The 21,146-nt window shown below is 38.0% G+C and overlaps 1 protein-coding gene across 10 annotated transcripts in view; it reads right to left on the bottom strand.

The window, feature by feature from the left end:
* Nucleotides 1–21,146, bottom strand: part of KLHL2 (kelch like family member 2) — a 142,285-nt gene that overhangs the window by 56,423 nt on the left and 64,716 nt on the right. For all 10 annotated transcript variants that reach the window (XR_009052541.1, XR_009052543.1, XR_009052544.1 and 7 more), the window contains one exon: nt 11,561–11,723. Coding sequence is in view for 5 of the 10 variants with exons in the window: in XM_057726129.1 (XP_057582112.1) it covers nt 11,561–11,723 (163 nt within the window). In the remaining 5 variants the exon portion in view is untranslated. The remainder of the gene's footprint in view (nt 1–11,560; nt 11,724–21,146) is intronic.

Raw genomic sequence — 21,146 nt, 5'->3', positions numbered from 1 at the left:
TTCATTATATATTGTAGATACCACTCCCTTATCAGATATATGATTTGCAAATATTTCCTCCCACTTCGTAGGGTGCCTTTTCATTTTGTAGATTGTTTCTTTTGCACAGCTTTTTTTTAGCTTGATGTAGTCCTACTTATATATTTTTGCTTTTGTTGCTCATGTTTTTGGTGTCATATCTGAAAAATCTTTACCAAGACCAATGTCAAGGAGCTTACTCTCTGTTTTCATCTAGGAGTTTCAGGTCTCATGTTTCAGTCTTTAATCTATTTGAGTTAATTTTAGTTAAGTGTTGTAAGATAGGGGTTCAATTTCATTCTTCTGTATATGGTTATCCAGTTTTTCCAACACCGTTTACAGAAGAGATTGTACTTCCCCCACTGAATATTCTCAACCTCCTTGCCAAACATTGGTTGGTTGTATAGGAGGGGGTTGTTACCGGGCTCCCGATTGTGCTCCATTGGTCTATGTGTCTATTTTAATAGCAATACAACCCTGTTTTGATTATTATATCTTTGTAATACTGTTTGAAATCAGGAAGTGTGATGCCTTCAGCTTGGTTCTTCTTTCTCAGGCCTGCTTTGGCTATTAAGTGGTATACCACATTAATTGATTTGTATATGTTGAACCATTTTTGAATTCTATGCCTAAATTCCACTTGATCATGATGTATGATCCATCTAATGTGCTATTAAATTCAGTTTGCTAATCCTTGGTTGAAAATTTTTGCATTTATATTCATCAAGGATACTGGCCTGTAGTTATCTTTCTTGTAATGTCCTTATCTGGCTTTGTTATCAGGGTAATGCTGGCCTTGTAAAATGAGTTTGAGAGTTTTCCTTCCTCTTAGAGGTTTTGGAAGAGTTTGAGAAGGATTAATGTTAATTCCTCTTTAAATGATAGAATTCACCAGTGAAACCAACTTGGTCCCAGACTTCGTTTTGCTGGGAAGTTTTTGATTACTGATTCAATCTCCTTATTTGTTACTGGTCTGTTCAGATTTTCTATTTCATGATTCAGTCTTCGTAGATCGTATGTTTCTAGGAATTTATCCATTTCTTCTAGGTTATGCTGGCATATAAACATCCATCATAGTCTCTTACAATCCTCTGTATTTCTGTGGTATAAGGTGTAATGTCTCCTCTTTCATTATTAATTTTAATTCACTTGAGCCTTCTTTTTTCCCTAGTCTAGCTAAAGGTTTGTTAATTTTGTTTATCTTTTCAAAAAACCAGCCCTTCGTTTCATTTACAATTATCTATTGTTTTTCTGGTCCCTATTTCATTTATTTCTACTCTGACCTTTGTTATTTCCTTTGTTCTGCTATTGTTGGGCTTAGTTTGTTCTTTTTCTAGTTCCTTGAGGTACAAAATTAGGTTGAGATCTGTTTTCTTAATAAAGGCATTTATCACTGTTAACTTCCCTCTTAGAATTGGTTTTGCAGCATCCCATAGATTTGGGTATGGTGTTATTTTCATTTTTGTTTGTTTCAAGATATTTTTAAATTTCCTTTTTGATTTCTTTTTAGTTGTTTTCTTTCTTTTTAGACCCATTAGTTGTTCAGGGCTGTGTTGTTTAATTTCCACACATTTGTGAATTTTTTAATTTCCTCTTGTTACCGATTTCTAGTGTTATACCACTGTGGTCAAAAAAAGACACCTGGTATGATTTTAATTTTCTTAAATTTGTTAAGACTTGTTTTGTGACCTACCACATGCTCTATTCTGGAAAATGTTCTATGTGTGCTTGAGAAAAATGTGCATTCTGCTATTTTTAGATGGAATGTTCTGAATATGTTAGGTCAATTTGGTCTAAAGTATGGTTCAAGTCCAATGTTTCCTTGTTGATGTTCTGTCTGGATGATTATCCATTGTTGAAGGTGGGGTAGTGACATTCCCAAAGATTATTTTATTGTTGTCCATTTCTCCTTCCAGATCTTTTAGTAATACATTTAGATACTCCAATGTTGGGTGCATATATATCTATGACTGTTATATCTTCTTGGTGAATTGAACCTTTTATCGTTATATAAAGGACCTTCTCTGTCTCTAGTTACCATTTCTGACTTAACAACTATTTTGTCTATTTTGTCTGACATCAATATAGGTACCCCTGTACTGTTTTGGTTTCCACTTACATGAAATAGCTTTTCCATCTCTTCACTTTGAGCCCATGTACGTCCTCAAAGCTGAAGTGAGTCTCTGGTAGGCATCATATATTTGTTTGTTTGTTTGTTTGTTTGTTCTAAATCCATCCAGCCACTCTGTCTTTTGATTGGAGAATTCAATCCATTTACATTTAGCATAATTATTAATAGGTAAGATATTACTAATTCCATCTTATACTTTTCTGGCTGTTTTTCCAGTTCCCTTGTTCCTTTCTTCCTATCTCACTGTCTTCCTTAGTAAACTGATGATTTTCTGTAGTGGTGTGCTTTGATTCCCTTCTTTTTATCTTCTGTGTACTTACTTCAGCTTTTTGCTCTGTGGTTACCATGAGGCTTACAAAAAATATCTTACAGATATAACAATGTATTATATGCTGATAACAACTTAACTTTAATCATATACAAAAATTCTACCCTTTTAAGGGTTTTGATGTATAATGTACCTCTTTTTATATTGTATATTCAACAAATTATTATAGCTATAGTTATTTTTAATACCCTTATTCTTCAATCTTATACCATCATTTTAGGGCATTATAGTATTCTAAATTTGATTATACGCTGCCTTTACCAGTGTGTTGTATATCTTCATACGTTTTCATGTTATTAATTAGCATCCTTTTATTTCATCTTGAAGAACTCCTTTCAGCATTTCTTTTATAGCAGAACTAGCAGTGATGAACGCCCTCAGTCTTTGTGTCTGGGGAAAGTCTTTATCTCTCCTTCATTTCTGAAGCATGGACCAAGGAAGGTCTCCCAGCACTAAGCTGTGCTGCCATGGGGGAGGGGTGACACAGGTGAAGAGTCAAACTGCTCCTCTCACCCTCTCCAGTGTGTCCAAACTTGTGTTGGTATTGTTGTTTTTGCTCCAATGGAAAGCTGGACTTCCACAAAGGCTCTCTCATCTGTGGGGGACAGACTAGGTCAGTGTTCTCCGGGGTATCCCAGACTGCAGTCAAGAGGGGCTGGAACTGTTTCACAGATCACTTCAGGATCCAGAGCCAGGACCAAGGTCTGCCTGCCTACAGCGTAATGAACAGTGGACAAGGCTCCTTCTGGGTCTCTGAGGGTATGATGCTGGATCCCACAGCTCCCACAAAGGCACTTGCATTTGTGGATGGATAGAGGATATTTATTGCACAGGGAGGGAAGGCAAGAATGAGGGAGGCCTAATGCCCATGACCAAAAAAATGTTTTTAACTATGTGAAGACATTACTGATTGAAATTTTAAAAAGAAAAAAAAAAATACCCCCAAACTAAGAGAAAAAGAAGTGTTACTAAAGAGAGTCAATGCATTTTATTGTCTTGACTTTAGTGAACAAACATCTGCTATCCTCCCCTACTTGGGCCACTGTCCTACCCTGCTGGCCTTTACACCAAAGTTCTTTAGGGTAGATGTTAATCCTGAAACCTCTACATACTGAGGCATACACATCTTCATCTGTTGAAACACAGCCTCTGGGCTCACTTTCCCCTCAAACTGTTCTTTGGAAGTTCTTTTCTTGAAATTAGTATTTCTCAACCCCTGTGCACTATTTCACCCTAAGAACACTCTCCTAGCTTGGAGTCTACAACACTTTTTTCTGCATTTCTAATCACTCAGTCTGTCTCTATCAGCTCCCTGAAGCTAAGTATCATCTATGGTCCTGCCTGCCCTGAGTCCCCTTTTTGTTCTCTGCTTGTTCTCCTTTAACCATTTCACCCACATTTGTGTGTCTCCAGTTATTGTCAACTATCACCCCAGCATAGTTGTTTCCAGACTCATGCTCTCTTCTAAACCCCAATAACTAAATTTCCAGCTATCTTTTAGTTTCCATATGATCTATGTAACCGTCATGGCTATTTTAAACAAACAGATCCACCCCTACACCACGCACCTGCAACACACACAAGCAGTCCTCTAACACCCACATTACTCACTGCCATGGGTCACTTACTGTGGCCTCCTTTGTGCTCTGTGGTCTGACCTTTTGATCATCATATCTTTCCATCAATGGCTTTGCTTCACTTCTTGGCTTGATGTTCAACAAAGATTCTCTGGCTGAGTCAGCTGATTATCTCCTCAAAACAAATCAAGGTCTTCTGCTGGCCAAGCTGTCTTTGGCTACTGCAAATAATCTTGCTGAGTCTGAGAACCTCTAAATTGATACTGCACTTCCACTGCTTCTGTCCTTTGAGCAATCAAGACTAAGACCCACCTACACCTTCCTCCACACACCTGCCTGATCTTGTGTGTTTCTTTTGGGTATTAATGGCTCTATTATCCACACTGACTCCAAGGCTAAAGTCTCAGTCACAGTTGATTCCTCACTCCCTCTCTTTCTCTTTATTGTGGTAAAAACATAAGATAATTCACCACCTTAACCATTTTTAAGTATACATATACTTCGGTGGTGTTAAGTATGCTCACACTGGAAAATCTAAAACTCTATACCCATTAAACAACTCCCCTTTTCCTCCTCCTCCATCCTTTCCTCTCTATAAACCCTAAAATATATTGTTTCACAAATCCTGGGAATCTTTCTCAGTAGTGCCACAAGAAATCATAAGATCCAGTAAGGGATCTGAAAGGTCACCTGACCGCAACTTTCATATGTAAGAGTAACCTCTAAAGTGTTCGCATTCAGTGGATACCTGGCTACAGTTTGCACATATCAGCAGAGAGCAACGCAGTCATATCACCCCTGAGCACCTGCTGTAAACTTCTCTATGTTGCACTAAAATCTTTCTCCTTATTTTTAAACATTGATGCTACTTATGCCACTGAACAAGATTAAGTTCTTTCTTTCATGAAATTCCTTCAAACTTTTACAGAGAGCATTATATTCTCCCAAATTTCCCTTCTATGGTTTATAAATTCCTAAGTCTTCTGAGGACTACTTGTACAACATGGTTTGGGGTCTTTATCATCACCCTGGCTCTGAATTCAGCGCTTTGGTTCATCAGTCTCTCTGAAAACAAATAGCTGAAAATGAACTCAATTTCATGGATATGCTCTGATCGAGGCAGAACAGAATCAGATCAACACCTTGCATCTTTCTAGATACAATTACATCACTAATTGCTACTGAATCCACTATCAACAAAAACCCTAACATCTTTGGATTGGTTTGTTACAAAGCTAAGAAATTCTTCCTTTTCACTGAATGAATTCTTATTCAGATTACTGTATCTCAGGAAGGTACAGTAAAAATCAGCAGCTACTGCAGATTGGCAATAAATATGCACACACTAAAATGTACCTACAAAGCTTTACCCAAAATGTAATACTAAAGGCAGAGCATCTTAGAGTCTAGTCTGTTTCCTGTACTCATTTCCAGGGTTAGTTCCTCTATCTTCACTACCCTAGTGCTATTACCAACCTCAACTATTCTTTCCAGTCCTCTCACCCCACAGGTTGACAGATTATTCTGTTCATAGCAGGGAGCTTGCATTGTGGTACTAATGATTTGCCTCTACTAGTTTACTCTGCCACTGAGTAAAGCCAATCAGTAATTATACTGGCATGTGAGAATCAGTTCCTTCTCTCTCAACCAATTCCATAACTGCAACAGAGTGTGATTCCCAGTAGTATGGACTATGCCATGGATATGAAATATACATTAAACATATACATTGTACATATATAATGTACACAGCCATTCTTCCTTATATGTAAGGAATCTCTTCACTCTGCAGAGCAGTTGAACTTTCCCATTTGCTTCCCTCCTACAAATAAAATAAGCTATCAAGAAATGAAAGACAGCCCCTAGGATCTGTCACAACAGGTTTAAAGGGCTCAGGTCCTTCATCCCAAATTAAGCCAATGAAGTCAACAATAGAAGCCCAAAGTTCTGCTTGTTCTGTTTTGTACCCTGTGATAAGGTACAAAGTAGTCTTTATATGTGATTTCTACACAACAGGCACCTTTCTGATCAAAATTAAATGCTGCAAAGGGTTCATATAATTCCTCTATACTCCATCTAGTGCAGAATTCTACCTGAGAAGTGAGGTTAAGTGCATGGGTAACAACTGTATTTTAGACCCACAAACAGCTTACCCCTGAAAGACAAAGTGATTGGGGGAAAATAAAGATATTTCTAGATTTCGTTTTCTTAATTAATAAAATGAAAGTGTTGGACTAGATAACTGCTAAGGTTCCCGATTACTGCTAACACTTCAACAGTTTTCATTCTGAATACTATTAGTCTCTAGGGGAAAAAAAAAATTATACATCTCCAGCAGTTCCATTAACACAGACAGTTTGGTGAAACCTGAAAACAGCTAACTCATCTCAGCTAGAAAAACTGTCAGCTAGAAAAACTGTCAGCAAAGCAGAACAGAGAGAATGAATGTAGTTTACTAGGACATAAATGAGGACCATAATCAGTTTAAGAATATAAAAGTGATTAATTCTTTTAAGTGTCATTTAGGTCAGCTTAAATTCAATCAAGAAGTGGTGAAAATCAAATGCTTTCATAGTTCTCCAAACGAAGAATCTTCTGTATCAGTAAATTAACACTGCAATAGACCCTCTAATAAGCAGCATCTATTCTTTAGTATGCATATCACAAAGTCAAGGCTGGTGATCACCATTATTAGAACCACTCTCTCAAGTTTCTTTCAAGAGCACAGCTTTCAAAATCACGAGCTTATTTCGACAGATGTTTACCTCAAGCAGAGATTCCTAGCCTAAATTATAGAAGGGTGAGCAAATGATTGAGGTAAATGACTACAGAAGAAAATGTTATGGGACCAGCTCTCAGAGAGGATAAGGCATAACCTGGATATACCAAATTTGGGTGTGAATTGACTATTACTGGCCTATAAACTCCTTGGAAGCAGGGATTAAATTGTATTAAGCCTGTGATCACCCAGGGAATACCAGGCACATAAAGAGGGTAGCTTTGAAAGGACTGACCACTGGGTCTAAGCTGAGCAGCCAAGAGAGGACTAGGAGAACTGCAACCAGAGAACACATATTTATGAAGAAACACAAGAGACGAGAAGGCAGGAATATGGTCAGCGCAAAGGTTGAAACCCTGGAGTTCCAAATACCAACAAGGTTCAACATGCCCTAGAGCTGTGCTCTAAGTGTGGCAAAAGTGTTTATGGAAGCAAGACAGTGGTCATAAGGAGGCAGGAAGAGGGAGTCTCAAGGGAGACAACGGTATAGATTTTGAAGTTGCTGATGGCAAGAGAAACAAAGTACAGAGGGGAAAGACAGTATAAGTGTCAGACGAAGTATGTCTGGAGACCTGGAGGCCTAGAGAGAGAATGGGCTGCAGAGAGAATGCTGCAGACTGACAGCCAGCCAGTGCCGAACCGAGAATAGTGACAGTGACAGAACTACAGTTTGGAAGTTAATCCTCCTAAACACCTGGTGAGTTGCGGGCAGCACCCCTTAAAGAAGCTTGCCCCCAACATGCAGGTATGGGAAAAACCAAAGTTTCATTTAAGACAAAGGGAGAGAGTATACACAAGAAAACAGCTGGGCATATAAAAATGTCTGATCATTGTACCAGCATAGTGGGAAGGCTAAAGTAGGGCAGTATGGGGTGCCTGGACAGGCCTAGGATATATAAACAGGTAACAGGGTTAAGAGAAAGAAGAGAATGGGAAATACAATGAAAGCATGTCAGTGAATGGAGAAGAGGACTTCTTCACAGGTAGCCCTGTTACTGAGGAATGTCAGGTTCCTCAGAGTTTCAGCTAGAGTACTGGTTTGAAAATGATACTAAAAATTTCCCCAAAAGTCAGTTAGAACTGATATTAAATAGCTTCTCAAATTTTTAGTGTGGGGAGTGGGGAGATGTAGGAATGACTAAGAATCTGGAACTTACTGTTTCCCTTAAATTTGTCAGAAATTCTCATAATTCAACCACTGGTAACTTTTGTTTATCAACAAGAAAGGTTGAATAAAATTCATATTTCAAGTTAAAATCTAACTTCCAAAAGAATCTTTCGCTGGGACTATAAAAACGCACCTGAAGTCATAAGTTCAGTTTTTATCTCCTCTTTATTTTTAGTCCAGCAAAAATGCTCAAAACAAAGGTCTTAATGATTTGGGAAATGACTAAAATATGGACACCATTCAAAACACATGAGAACAGTCCATAAACCAGCATTCTCTAAACCAGTCTCTTGGGGTAGGTGTGAAAATTTTCATTTTAGGTATAGAGCAAAAGTAATTTCATACAGCTTTTTAGCTAAGAGAACAGTCATTCAAGAGCATAACAAAGGCTGACTGCAGTCCAGAACTCCAGGCCTCGACATGCAGGTCACTTCACCTGGCTGGTCTCGGGGTCCTCAGTTGTCCAGGGCTGAGGCTGCTCAGGACCCTGGAGAAGCAGTGTGGGACAGGGGGACACGCAGTGACTGAAGCTGTGGGAGGGGCACCAGGATGGGCACTGCAGACTCACCTCCACTGCTCAGGCCTCCGACTTCCCCACTTGGTTTCCACATTTCTACCTTTTCTAAAGATGCTGATATTATGAAAAATGAGCACGAGTTCACAGAAAAGATACCCATCAACCATCTTAAGTCCTTCATCACACCTGTACAATTTAATTCAATTATAACGAATATGACAGACATTTCCAATCTGCAAGAGAAAGGAATGAAGCCGATCTTGTGCCCAGAAGTGCTGGTGAGTCTGCAGAGGATAAGGAGTGCTCCAGTCTCTTAAGCGCAGTCATACCTTGGATCAGAACCTACCCTGAGGTTATGCAACTTTCTTCCCTTTCCTACCCTCTCTTTCACTCAGTCCCCCTTTCTCCTCCCTCCTTGTTTCCATGTATATATGTACTTATGGATGTATTAACTCTTCTATTGATCCTTTCCTTCTTTCTTGCCTATATGTCACAGACCCTACTCGTAAACCCACTGCCTAGGACAGAGGGGAGAAAGCGAAGATATTAACTTCTACTGTCACTGTTCTGGGAATACCTTCACTCTCCTAGATCTGTTCACATGCTCTAATTTGAACTTGAAAGTAATTTAGCAGTTTGTGTAGGCCTTCAGGATACATAAAGTGCTTGAACTGTAAAAATAAAGGAGGGAGGGACTGAAAAACGATTATTTATTATGGCAGAAAAAGAGAACTCTAGGCATCGTCCTGTGTTGACTCCTTTCCTCTCCACCTCCTGTTTGCTTAAGATATACACAACAATCAGATATTTTCACTATAAAGAACTACTATTTTAGTTTAGTATTATACTGGATTATTTTAGAAAGTTTGTTGCAACTAGTTATCAATACACCGAAGTTATGGAAATAGCTTGATTATATCAAGTTGGTCACTGAAATTTTATTTCTTTAAAATTGTAGAGGAAATATGCAGAGGAAATAACATGACTGAATTGCTTCAAAATAATACTGTACAAGAGGACATAAAAATTCATCAAGCTGTAGATGTATGATTTGCATACTTTTTTACATGTTCATTAGACTTCATTAAAAAGTTTACATATAAAAAATAATAACAGGAGGGGAAAGTTAAGAAGGCTGTAGTTAAAACAAGATTATCAATAAACTGACAACTCAAAGTTGGGTGGTGAGTACTATTCTATTTTTCTATCTTTTCGTTATAAAAGATGCTATAAAATGTTACTTAGAAACTTGAGCGACTTTAAGATTCAGATGCAAAATATAAAAGCAGTACATCTTTTAGACTCTGATTTAAAATTTAGTGCATTAAAAGTGAAAAATCAAATTTTCTTTGCAATTTTATTGAAAGTGACAATTTTTACACAAAAACTTTTTAGCATAATTATGAAGAAAGACCCTATAAACTAAGACGTAGAGGTGCTGTAATTCTGGTGGAAAGTTATTCACATTCTGTCGTATACGACAGTAAATTTAAGATAGTAAATAAGAGAAAGAAATAACAAAATCTGTCTCCTAAAAACACAGTAAATGAGTTGCTTCTGATATGAGTGAAACTCAGAGTTCTAGTACATCATGATAACTGTGTATGGACATCTTTTGCATTAATCTACAATGCAAAAATACTTTCTAATGTATTTTTTGCATTAAATTATAATGCAAAAATACTTAATTAAAAAGTACTTTACTCATTCTCTATCTCTTAAGATTCAGTAACATTTATCAAGTACCATGAGACAACTAGCAGCCCAAGAAAGCTATATTAAACAGAGATTACATATTATATGCATTCCCCAGCTTACAGAAGGGTTATGTTCTAAAAGTTTACCTGTAAATAAATATTTTGGGACCCCGATCACATTTTCCCACTGAAACAATTTTACAAAAGGTAGTTAATTAGGCCAATCAGGCCACCCCAGAGAAATCTATAAGGTTCAAACTTACTGGACTTATTATGCTTCACTGTAGCGCTGTGGGATTTTTTGTTTTATTTTTTTCCCCAACTAACCACCTTGTACAACTATTTCTTTGATAAATGAAACTGGGATTCTAAGAATACTTCTCCTGTCAGATGCTCTGTCTATAAATATACACACACCCCTTACCTGGGTCTATGTGCCAAAATGTTCCTTAGTTATCAGAGTAAGCAGGGTGGAGCAGAGTTTAGATGAGAGGCTCTTGCACTTGAAGACTACAGGAAGCTGGGGTTCTAGAGCTTACTAAGGAGCAGCAGTCTTGGAAGGTTCTATAGTAACTGTTCCTATTGGGTCTCACAAATATAGGGCAGAGATGGGGGACTGTAACTTCCACCAGGTTTATCTTCTAGAAAATGGTTCTTTAAAAAATTAGAAACTTCCTAATAATCACTTTTAACATGAATTTTTAAAATGTTTGTAAACTCAGAGCAAAATAAATTATTGGTTACTTCTGTGTACCAAAGCTATAACAATAATCTCTTCTCCCCGACTGGACAGCCACAGGCCTCCATCCACCACCACAGGGAGAAGATGCCAGCAGGAGGTCATGGAAACCAGTGTTTAATCTAAGGAGAGGGCTGCCTCTATTTGGGATCGATTTTTCTAGCCCACTCAAAGGCAACTAGATTTCTTTGCTTTGAAGATTTTTAAGCCACAGAATGTTTTCTTGAACACAAGGGTGTAAAAATCCGGAGATAAAATGACTTTATTTCATATGTAAACAGTTTCTTCTATGCCTATTAATTGTCAAATTAGACATACGCATATAAGAAAAATACAGAGGAATTCAATATTTGCATAAAACTAGCTATTCTATTATTCAGGCCTAACACCACATACAGTTTTTTTTTCTTTTAAATTCAGAATGTTATGAGCATGCCTCAATTATGCAGTGCTACAATACCATTATAAGACTTTAAATGTATTTTTATAAAGTCCAGATCCAGAAACATGACACAACTTTCCAGAACTCACTACAGAATCATATCAGAAATCAAGAGTTCCAGATTCTTCCCTGTCTCAAACGCAATCGAGGTTTATTCCACTTGCCTGCATAGGTGTTGGCCTTGTTCAGGAGGTCCGTGCATGCGTGCATATCAGCGAAAGCCCGGATTCCTAAGCAGTTGACAGGGTGAAGCTGAGATTCCAAAAATTCACAGCAAGTCTTCTTCACATCCTGTAACTGTAACAGACCAGCTGCTGGGAGAAGTACCTGTAACACACAATTAAGCATGGTTAGGCAACTGGCTAGAAAACATTTCACTGTTCACTGTATCTACAGAGGGCTCAGGGGTCCAGCCACAGCTCAAGGTCTGCATCCAGATCCCAGCATCCCACAGAAAAGCTATGTAACAATTCTATGCAAAAAGGGTTACACCTTCTTCCATTCCCCATAATTTCTATGGAATCTTTCAAAAGTCTCTTCTTGGTCACAAGAATGTAAGAGATATCATATCATATTAGATTTAATTATTCTTTTTATAAGCATAAACAAAATGTTCCTTTGAATTTTAAAAACATAAATTATTAGGCTGCTAGGGGGTGCTATGGTTCAGTGGAAATGGTTTTCTTCCCTTAGTTCAACTAGCCAGGAGCTTCAGCGATTTGTGGGGAAAGGTTAAGCAGAGCAATACATGCCACGACAGAGCCTCATTTTGTTTTTCCACTGACTGAGCAACACCACAAACTGCTTTCCTTAGGGGGACAGAACAATTTAAAACTCAACAGTCTAACTACAATCAGACAGTTTCCTCGAAACATAATATATGTGCTAAAAAAAGAAAACAAAGATTGCCTAATAATAACTTTTTAATTTGTATTTTTATTTCAATAACGCGAAAAGATTTTGCATTGAGTTATTCTTTGGGGTTTAACCAGCATCTTCACTATAAATACCACATCCAACACTACAACTGCTTTTCAAATAGGCCAATGATGGAAACATTTTTCCTTTTAAGTGAATTAGTACGATGCTAATGTAAAGCACCATATTTGAAAATCAAATTAGAAAATATCATAAAAAAGAAGTTTACAAGTCCTTCTATAAAAGCCAGAAGAAAAAAAAAAATCAGAACAACAGTCAATTTTAGAAAAGGTCACATTGGCATATTAGCATAAAAAATAAATAAGATCTAAGTTCCTTCAGGAACTGACTTTCATATAAGCCAAGCTGCAGCCCAAAGAGAAAAAGAGAAAAGAGATAGTAGTTTTGAATATCCTTTACAATCTTCCTAAATGTATGTAGTAAGTCCTAAATGTGGAAGAGAAGGAGTGTGTCCATATCTTTCTATAACACAAACTACTCTATTTTCTTAAAGGCACCATAGCAGCTTTAACTCTCAGATCTGAAGGCTATGTGCTTGCATGTACACAATCAAATGGTCACGAAACAAGGAATAAGAGGACAACTCCCTGTGTTTTAGTCCAATTCCACCAACTAATATTAGTTTTCTGTAAAAATATGGAAATAGTATCTGGTGATAATGCCTTTTCCTTCTAAATTTAAGAAAAATAAAATGTAAATAACTCTGTTCCTGGCCAAACCTTTTGTATAATACTTATAGTGTGTTTCATTATGGGAATGCATCTCCATGGAAGGCTTTAGTTGCTGATAATATGCAAATTGGAGCTCTTCCACACTGGTATAACTGTGCTCTGAAGCAACGTAAAGTACATTCCAAGATGCTTAACTGTGCAAGCCATTTAATTCAGCAAATGCATCCAGTTAAGAAAGTGGTCCTCAGTGTAAGATTCAATCTCTGTGAAATCTGCACAAATAGTAATGACCACCCATCTGATGAGCATTTTCCCAGAGACAACACAGTATAATAAGTAGTATTCAAATTGCTTCGTAAGACAGGGATCCTGCAGCGGAAGGCAGCTGAGCAGAAGCAGGTGCACACACACATTGTTGGTGGGTGTGTACACTGTTCAGCCTCCATGAAGAGCTGTGTGTCTAATCAAAATCTCAAATGTACGAACCCTCCAACCCAGCAATTTAACCTACAGATACACAAACGTATGCACAAAAGCTCACACACACAAGACATTCATTAGAGCTTGACTGTGCGTGATAGCAGAAGCTAGAAAAAGGCTAAATGTCCACCGTAAAGAGACTGGTTAAGCACTGGTGGTCACCCATTCAATGGAACACTCTACAACCATTCAAAAGAGTGAGGAAACATATGAATGGAACAATTTCTAAGATACATTCTTAAGGGAAAAAAAAAATCAGCAACTGGTTCACACTACGCTAACATACAAACAGACACCCACATTTATATACACATCCATCTAAAAAAGCAGCTATAGTAGACTTTGAAAAATTTATTTTCCTTCCTTGATTTCAACTTCATCACTACCAAGTCTAGACCTACCCCATCAGGAGACTGAAAAACATAAAACTATAGAATCCAGATCTGGAAAGGATATGGCAAGACATGCAGGCCAGGGATAAAGTTACTTTAACTGTAGGCCGTGTGTCCAGAAACTCACATATAACTTTTTACTGATGACAATGATGGGTCAAGTGGTTCCATGCCTGGCAAACATATATTAAATACACCTCAAATGTTAGGAAAAAATGTATAAAATGAATTTATTTATATTTTACTTTCATCAGTAAATCCTTCAAAAATGCCTCAGTTTTACAATGTAATTTTACTAGGACTACACTTCAATAGCTCATAATTATTAAATCATTAAATACAGCTTCAAAAACAATTAATAATTGGCCCAGGCTTACTTACATGATGAAAACAGGGAGGCACGTGGGGCCACACCAACTTTCCAGATTATTCTACGCATCAGACAACCAGCTAAGAAACCAACCAAATGAAACATGCTCAAATTATAGATGAACCACACCTCACAATCAGAGCCAAACAGCTGGCAGCCTATGAGCTGGTTGCCTTGGGATCGAGTCAAATCAACCTCCTGATTTGTCTGATGAACAAAACCAAATCCTAGAGAGGCCAAAAGACCTGACCAAGTTGCAGAGCCTGTCCGTAGAGAGACAGAGATATAAACTTTGCCAACTCTTTGGTCTATTGTTTTTTCCACTACCTCGAGCCCTATCTGTAAGTGCAGAATGGAGGTGCCCGTCTAATTTCTAGATCTGCAATACTGCACTTTTCAGCAAGAGTAACAGAGATCGAATTCTTGCAGTTGCTTCCGTTTACTAAGTAATTACTATGTCAGGCACTGTGTTAAGCACTTGACTGTCAATGAGACCTCATTACCCCCATCAGACACGATGAACACAGAGGCTGGGAGAAGCTGGTAACTTGCCCAAGGTCACACACCTGGATGGGACAGTTCGAATATGCTAAGAGAGCGGTATTAATCGAAGTACATATAATGCTTTTAGATGGCATAGATGAACATTCTCATGTTAATAGTCAGGAATACATATTTAAAGTTACTGTCTATTTATTTCAATAATATAAATTCTTAAGTAAATTTAAGCAAAAACTGAGTCATGAAGATAAAAACATTAAGTATTTAATAGTATCAGCACTACAGAATATAGCAAAGCATGAAAGTGGCACATAAATTACTGATTTGGGAGATCAGATTTAGTATCCTAATCTTTCAATATCTGATGTCATTCTGATTTCTGTGGTTTTTACGTATCACTGAAAAGGAAGAATGTGCTTTTTAATGTGGGGCCATCACAATTCCATGGTCTATCTTCTACAAAGTGGGCTAATTGTACGGTTAGCAACAGATGAGGGAAACACCCATATTGTAAAGAGGTGCTTTGTTTTTTTTTCTTATGATCTATTTATTTATTTATTTATTTATTTATTTATTTATTTTTAGCTCTTTATTGAGCTGCTTTCTTAATGTGCTATTCAGGTCACAAAAATATCTTGGGCATTATAAGTAAGAGGTCTGAAGAATAAATTCATGTCTTTAAAACTAATTTTTCTGAGCTCTCTAGAGTAAAGAAGTAGTTGAATGGTGCTGCTACATATATGAAATATAAGTATATTGATACAATAAACCTTCAGCCACAAAGCACTATGATCTAAGAGAAAATTTCTATTTGCTTCCTTCTCTATATGCTTCACTAGTATTAATTCTGAGATTGATTTTAAAAACCCTATGGCACTCTAAGATCCTGAAGTGTATTTCAAAACATCAAAGAAAAAGCAATTATATTTGCAATATATTCTGAATGTTTATGATATAGTCTAAGAATCTAAAAGTGATTAATTCCCATACAGTGTATATATTGAGAGAGGACCACATTCCAAAAGCTAAAACATTTCTCATGGACATGCCAAGTCCTAAGAAAAATGTAAAGTAGGCAGTCTGTGTTTGGGCCGGCCCTCACCTCCTTCCTGCAGACTCCTCCCTACATGTTTCCCCCTTGGCTCTATTCCACCAACCCTGAAGCCCTCCACTCAGGCCCTGGTGCCCCCACCAGGGTCTCAGTTCCTTCAGGTCACTACTAACAGCATCGCTTCACTTCATTTGCTTTGTCACATTTAGCACTGTCAGAATCAATCTTTATGTATCTGCTCCCACATTAACTCTCTGCCTGCAAAACTATGTACACTCTGATACAGTAGAGTCACATCTGTTTTACCCCCTGTTGTATCCTCAGGTAGCAGCAGAATATACAGGTGCTTAATAAATAAATCAACTTGAAAGTAAATTAATTTGTTACTCTGGTGGGTGTTTGTATTTTAAGAGATACAATTTTGGATGTCTTTTGACCCAGAAATACTATTCTAAAATGTATATGGGACACTTGTGTCCTACTGCAAATCCTCAGTCCCACCTCTTGCTCAAGCTACTACTGCAGCGACCAAGTGCAAGCAGGATTTGATCACCTTTGTGAAGACGTAACTTAACAGGGCCTCACCCAACCCCTACCATTCCTGTCTCTGGCTGCCTACTGGAGGTGCACTTCGGGACGCACACTTGCACAGTCTGGAAGTACAGGGGAAACCTGTGGGGCCACAGGACCCACCTTGGACCAGTGGAGAATGGTTGAAAGGGAGATGACAGATAAATGCTCCCCCATTTTCTTCACTAGGCAGATAGCTCTGAGACATATTTCATAAGGCTCCTCAAAAGGTCCTGGTGAGAATAAATATGTTACATTTATACCTATACCACATTTTGAAATGGTTTTCCCTTCTTTTCAATTCAAATCCCCCATTCACTCATTGTCACTCTCTTGGATCACTTTTCAAATAAATTTACTGCCAAAAGCTTTGCTTTCAGGGGAACTGCAGGCTATTTTATTACATATGGAACAAACTGTGAATGTGGATATATGTAGTTATAACATTAATTATAGTGCTGTTTATAATATCAGAAATTGAAAAGAACTTAAATGTCCAATAACAATGGACAAATTATGTAAATTCTATATTATCAATAAAATTGAACAGTTTGTAAGCACAGCTGTCCCTTGGTTTCCACTGGGGACTGGTTTCAGGACCTCCCCAAGGATATCAAAATCCACAGATGCTCAAGTCTGTTACATAAAATGGTGTAGTATTTGTGAATAATCTACACATATACGTCAAATCAGCTGCAGATTACTTATAATACCTAATATAATGTAAATAGTTGTAAACACAATTTAAATGCTATATGAAGTTGTCGGCACACAGCTTTTTGGAACTTCCTGGAATTTCTTAATATTTTCAACCTGTGGTTGGTTGAATCCATAGATGTGAAACCTGAGACATGGAGGGCCCACTGAATTAAAAGAGATATAATAGATAAATAGTTAATGACTAGGAAGAATGTCCCTAATATATTTAGTCTAAAAGCTAATTTCTAAACAGTCCCCTTTTTTGCAAGCACACATAAACATAAGCACAGAGACGGTGCAAGAGGAATATTCCACAATTGTTAACAGGGGTTACCCATGGTTCACAGTAGCATGGAGGCTTTCTATTTCCTTTTTATTTGTTACTTCTAAATTTTCAGTAATGAATATGCACCATTTAAACGGTCACATATTATTCTAAAGAAAGTCAGGGAGAAGCAAGTAAAGAAATACCTTTCTGGACCTCTAGAATTCTAGCCAATATAGCAATGGCAAGTGACTGTCACCCACCACTCACCAGAGACTGCTTTAGTTTCGCCTGTCCTCTGAGTACCATGAGGCTGAAAGGCCTTTAGTCGTCAAGCTAGGGTTTAGTAGAAAATTAAGAGGTTCTACACATTCCTCTTCTTGTACATGTGAACAGCAATTTCTTTAAGTACTCGGAGAAACGAGAACTAAAAGAACATGCTGGCTGATTAAATAAACTTAACTTCATATGCTATCATTTTGTTAAACAGAAAAAAAATTTTCCATCTAGAAATGCTGATTTCCAACATATGGAGACACATAAAGCCTAAATACTGCACACTGTGGAGATGTTTTCTGCAATGAACAAAGACGTGGGGGAAGCTACGGCTGATTCCTGAAGACAAGCAAAGCAGCAGACAGAAGACACCCGAGCCACACAACAAGCACTCGTGTGACACCCTCACAGCTGCACACTGTAAATGAGACGCCTTCATGCTGCTCCACGTTGTCTGAGGAGCCAATTACACACAAGAGGTCTCACTTAGACAAGCGTACTCCTTCTGCTTGGCTGTCAGGGTCTGTAGACTATTTTCAGCCTGGGCACTCACCCCATAGGGGGAAATAATTTATGTAGTAAATCTTTTGCTAGTAAATCTTTTAAATCCTGAGCCACTGGCAGAGTGTTTATTAGAAGTAAACCTTTTACTTCTAATACATAGTAAATCTTTTAAATGTAGTAGATTTTTTTTTTTAAATCCTGAGCCATTAGCAAAGTGTTTATGAGAAGACACTACCACAGGGTCTGATTATTCCTTAGATGTAAGATTTCCAGATGTCTAGGAAAATATGCAAACGCGATGCTCACAGCTCAGTCGCTGTTAATGTTACAGTCAGCATACTGCTAAAAAGCAAATTTTTATTAATTTCCCAGCCATCTTATACTCTTATCAGAAGCACCTGTTTATTTGAAGTGCCAGGGCCTTGTGTGCCAGGAATGACATGAAAACAAGGAAACAGCTAACAGAAGGGCAAGAGCAGAGGTTAGAAATTATCCCCAGAGTTATAGAAGCTAATATGGTTTTAGACTAAAAAAGCCTCATTATGAAACATAACCTATAACTTTCATTAGCTTACATCTTCTAAAATCTGCATTTAGTCTCCAATTGATAAATAAGTCATGTTCCACAAGTTTAATTTTTCCAGTTGTCTACATGACACTCATTGCACATTTACTCATAGAAAAAGTATTAAAAATAGTTATTAACCACAATAGCAATGAACATAATATTACTACTTGATTGCTGTGACTTCAGGGGGCAGTGGGTGCAGAGAAGGAAGAAAAAAGCTTCCTTCCTCTTTCTGGGATGTAGGCCTGGCCAGGGACAGAGTTTTGAAATAGGAAGTGTCTGTCATTGGTATCCTGCCACCTCATTCACATTTCTACATCTCACAGCCCTCAAAGCCAGGCCACAGGCAGCCAGTTCTCTGTCTGTGCACCCAGCTATGATTCTCCACCCAGATCTTCCTTTTCTGCTAAGTGTTTCATCCTCTGAATACACCTACCTCACCTCTCCCTCGCAACACACCCCCTAGCCAAGTTACATCCCTTGGGATAGCTACTGCCAGCAGGGTCAAAAGAAAAGCCATCTTATTATTAATTTACATGAAGAGTTAGTAACATAACCTTCCAGGACAAATCCCTTCCAGAGGTATTTAAAGTTTTAAAAGAGTCTGACTCTTAAGCAGAACGCATCTGTAATTGATGTCATTTCCAATGATATAACAAGTGAAGAAGAAAGGCAAAGGTAGCACAGAAAGAAGAAATATGGAAACAATGTGGCTTTCAGGCAGGATGAAAGCCTCTTCTCCAATACTACCCTTTTTACAGCTGCTTCTTCCATTATTTTTAACCCAAGGTTTCTCTAAAATCTCCAACTTAGTCAACAGTGACTCAAATGTACAACCAAGACGGCACCTACCTTGCAGAGTTGTTGAAAAAATTTAAAAAGCTAGTCAACCATTCAACACAGTGCCCGGCACATGACCAGAGTAGCACGTTAGTGCTAATTCAAGGGTTTTGTTCTTAGTGTGAACATTCAATCCCATCACAATGAAATGCCACAATTTCCTCTCTCCCTCACAAGATGACATTCTATGCCAGATCATTCACAATAAGCATAAGGTTGCTTTCTTTTTGCATCAAATATTCTAAAAGTAAAAGATATAATCAGGGACAATCTGGGAAAGAACAAACACAACAAACAAAAACAGGAAATATATTTGATGCCTCACTGATTATCAAATAAATAAGAACATTTTATGACTACTGATTAAAAAAAATTAACATCAAACATTCATGAAAGGTACAGCAGGCCTTGGCCCCTAGCACATTTTTGCTGTCACTGTAAACTAGTCAGCTCTCCTAGGAAGGAAATAGGCAACATTTATAAAGAGCTCCCAAAAAATATAAAAGTTTAAAGCCTTTGAACCTGAAAGTATGTTCTGGGAATCTACCTCGAGAAAATAGTTCAAAAAATGAAATAGGCTACGTCTATGAATTCTACTTTAGCATTACTTATGAGAGTAGGGAAAAAAACAGAAACAACTAAAGATTTAGCAATATGACAATTAACTAAATTATGTTACACTCACATAATGAAATATTATAATCAATGACAATGAAAACTAATAATGGTTGCAAAAACTAATATTTCTAAAATATGTGCAATAAGATACAATCATATTATAAAATTAAATGAATACAGGGGCTTCCCTGGTGGTGCAGTGGTTAAGAATCCGTCTGCCAATGCAGGGGACACGGGTTCGATCCCTGGTCCTGGAAGATCCCACGTGCCGCAGAGCAACTAATCCCGTGTGCCACAACTACTGAGCCCACACGACTAGAGCCCAAGTTCTGTAGCAAGAGAAGCCACAGCAATGAGAAGCCCGCGCACTGCAACGCTCACCACAAACAGAGAAAGCCCGTGCGCAGCAACAAAGACCCAACGCAGCCAAAAATAAAATTAATTAATTTAAAAAAAAAATGAATGAATACACAGCTTTAACCTACAACCATAGTAGAAAAAGTTTAATGGACATCAATCACGTCCTTTGATCTCAAGGAACTTGATTAGTATGGCAATGCTGAACGAACAAAACACTGAACATTCCCACATGATTCATTTCTCCTAACACACAATGGACACAAGTAAAGAAAGTGATCCATGGGTCCTTTCAATGATAGCTCACCTCCCTGCCCTTGCATCCATCAGTTCCACAGCTGGCAGCTTTGGATCTGAATCCAACCTTATCTATAAGCAGAGAGAATGTCTGGGCTCTAAGTAAGCAGGTCAACCCAGTGCCCACACTGATGTGGCCATGGGCACTGTGATGCTCTGCTCCCCAGACCCAGTTCCAGCCCACATGCCCTTGGCTGCCTCTAACTAGGGCCCTTCTCCCAGTGGACCCTACTTTACCGTGTACTGACCACTTCTCCAAGAAACTAAAATCATACCTCTGAGTCCCTGCCCAGATGATACAGAATATCTGTTCCCAGGTTCCCTTCCTCCTGTCCTGCCAGGACCTCCTGTC

Source organism: Hippopotamus amphibius, chromosome 3 (genome assembly GCF_030028045.1).
Source record: "Hippopotamus amphibius kiboko isolate mHipAmp2 chromosome 3, mHipAmp2.hap2, whole genome shotgun sequence".
In the NCBI taxonomy this organism is placed as follows: domain Eukaryota; kingdom Metazoa; phylum Chordata; class Mammalia; order Artiodactyla; family Hippopotamidae; genus Hippopotamus; species Hippopotamus amphibius.
The sequence above is the reverse complement of the archived record's forward strand: the minus strand, read 5'-3'. Positions and strand labels throughout refer to the sequence as shown.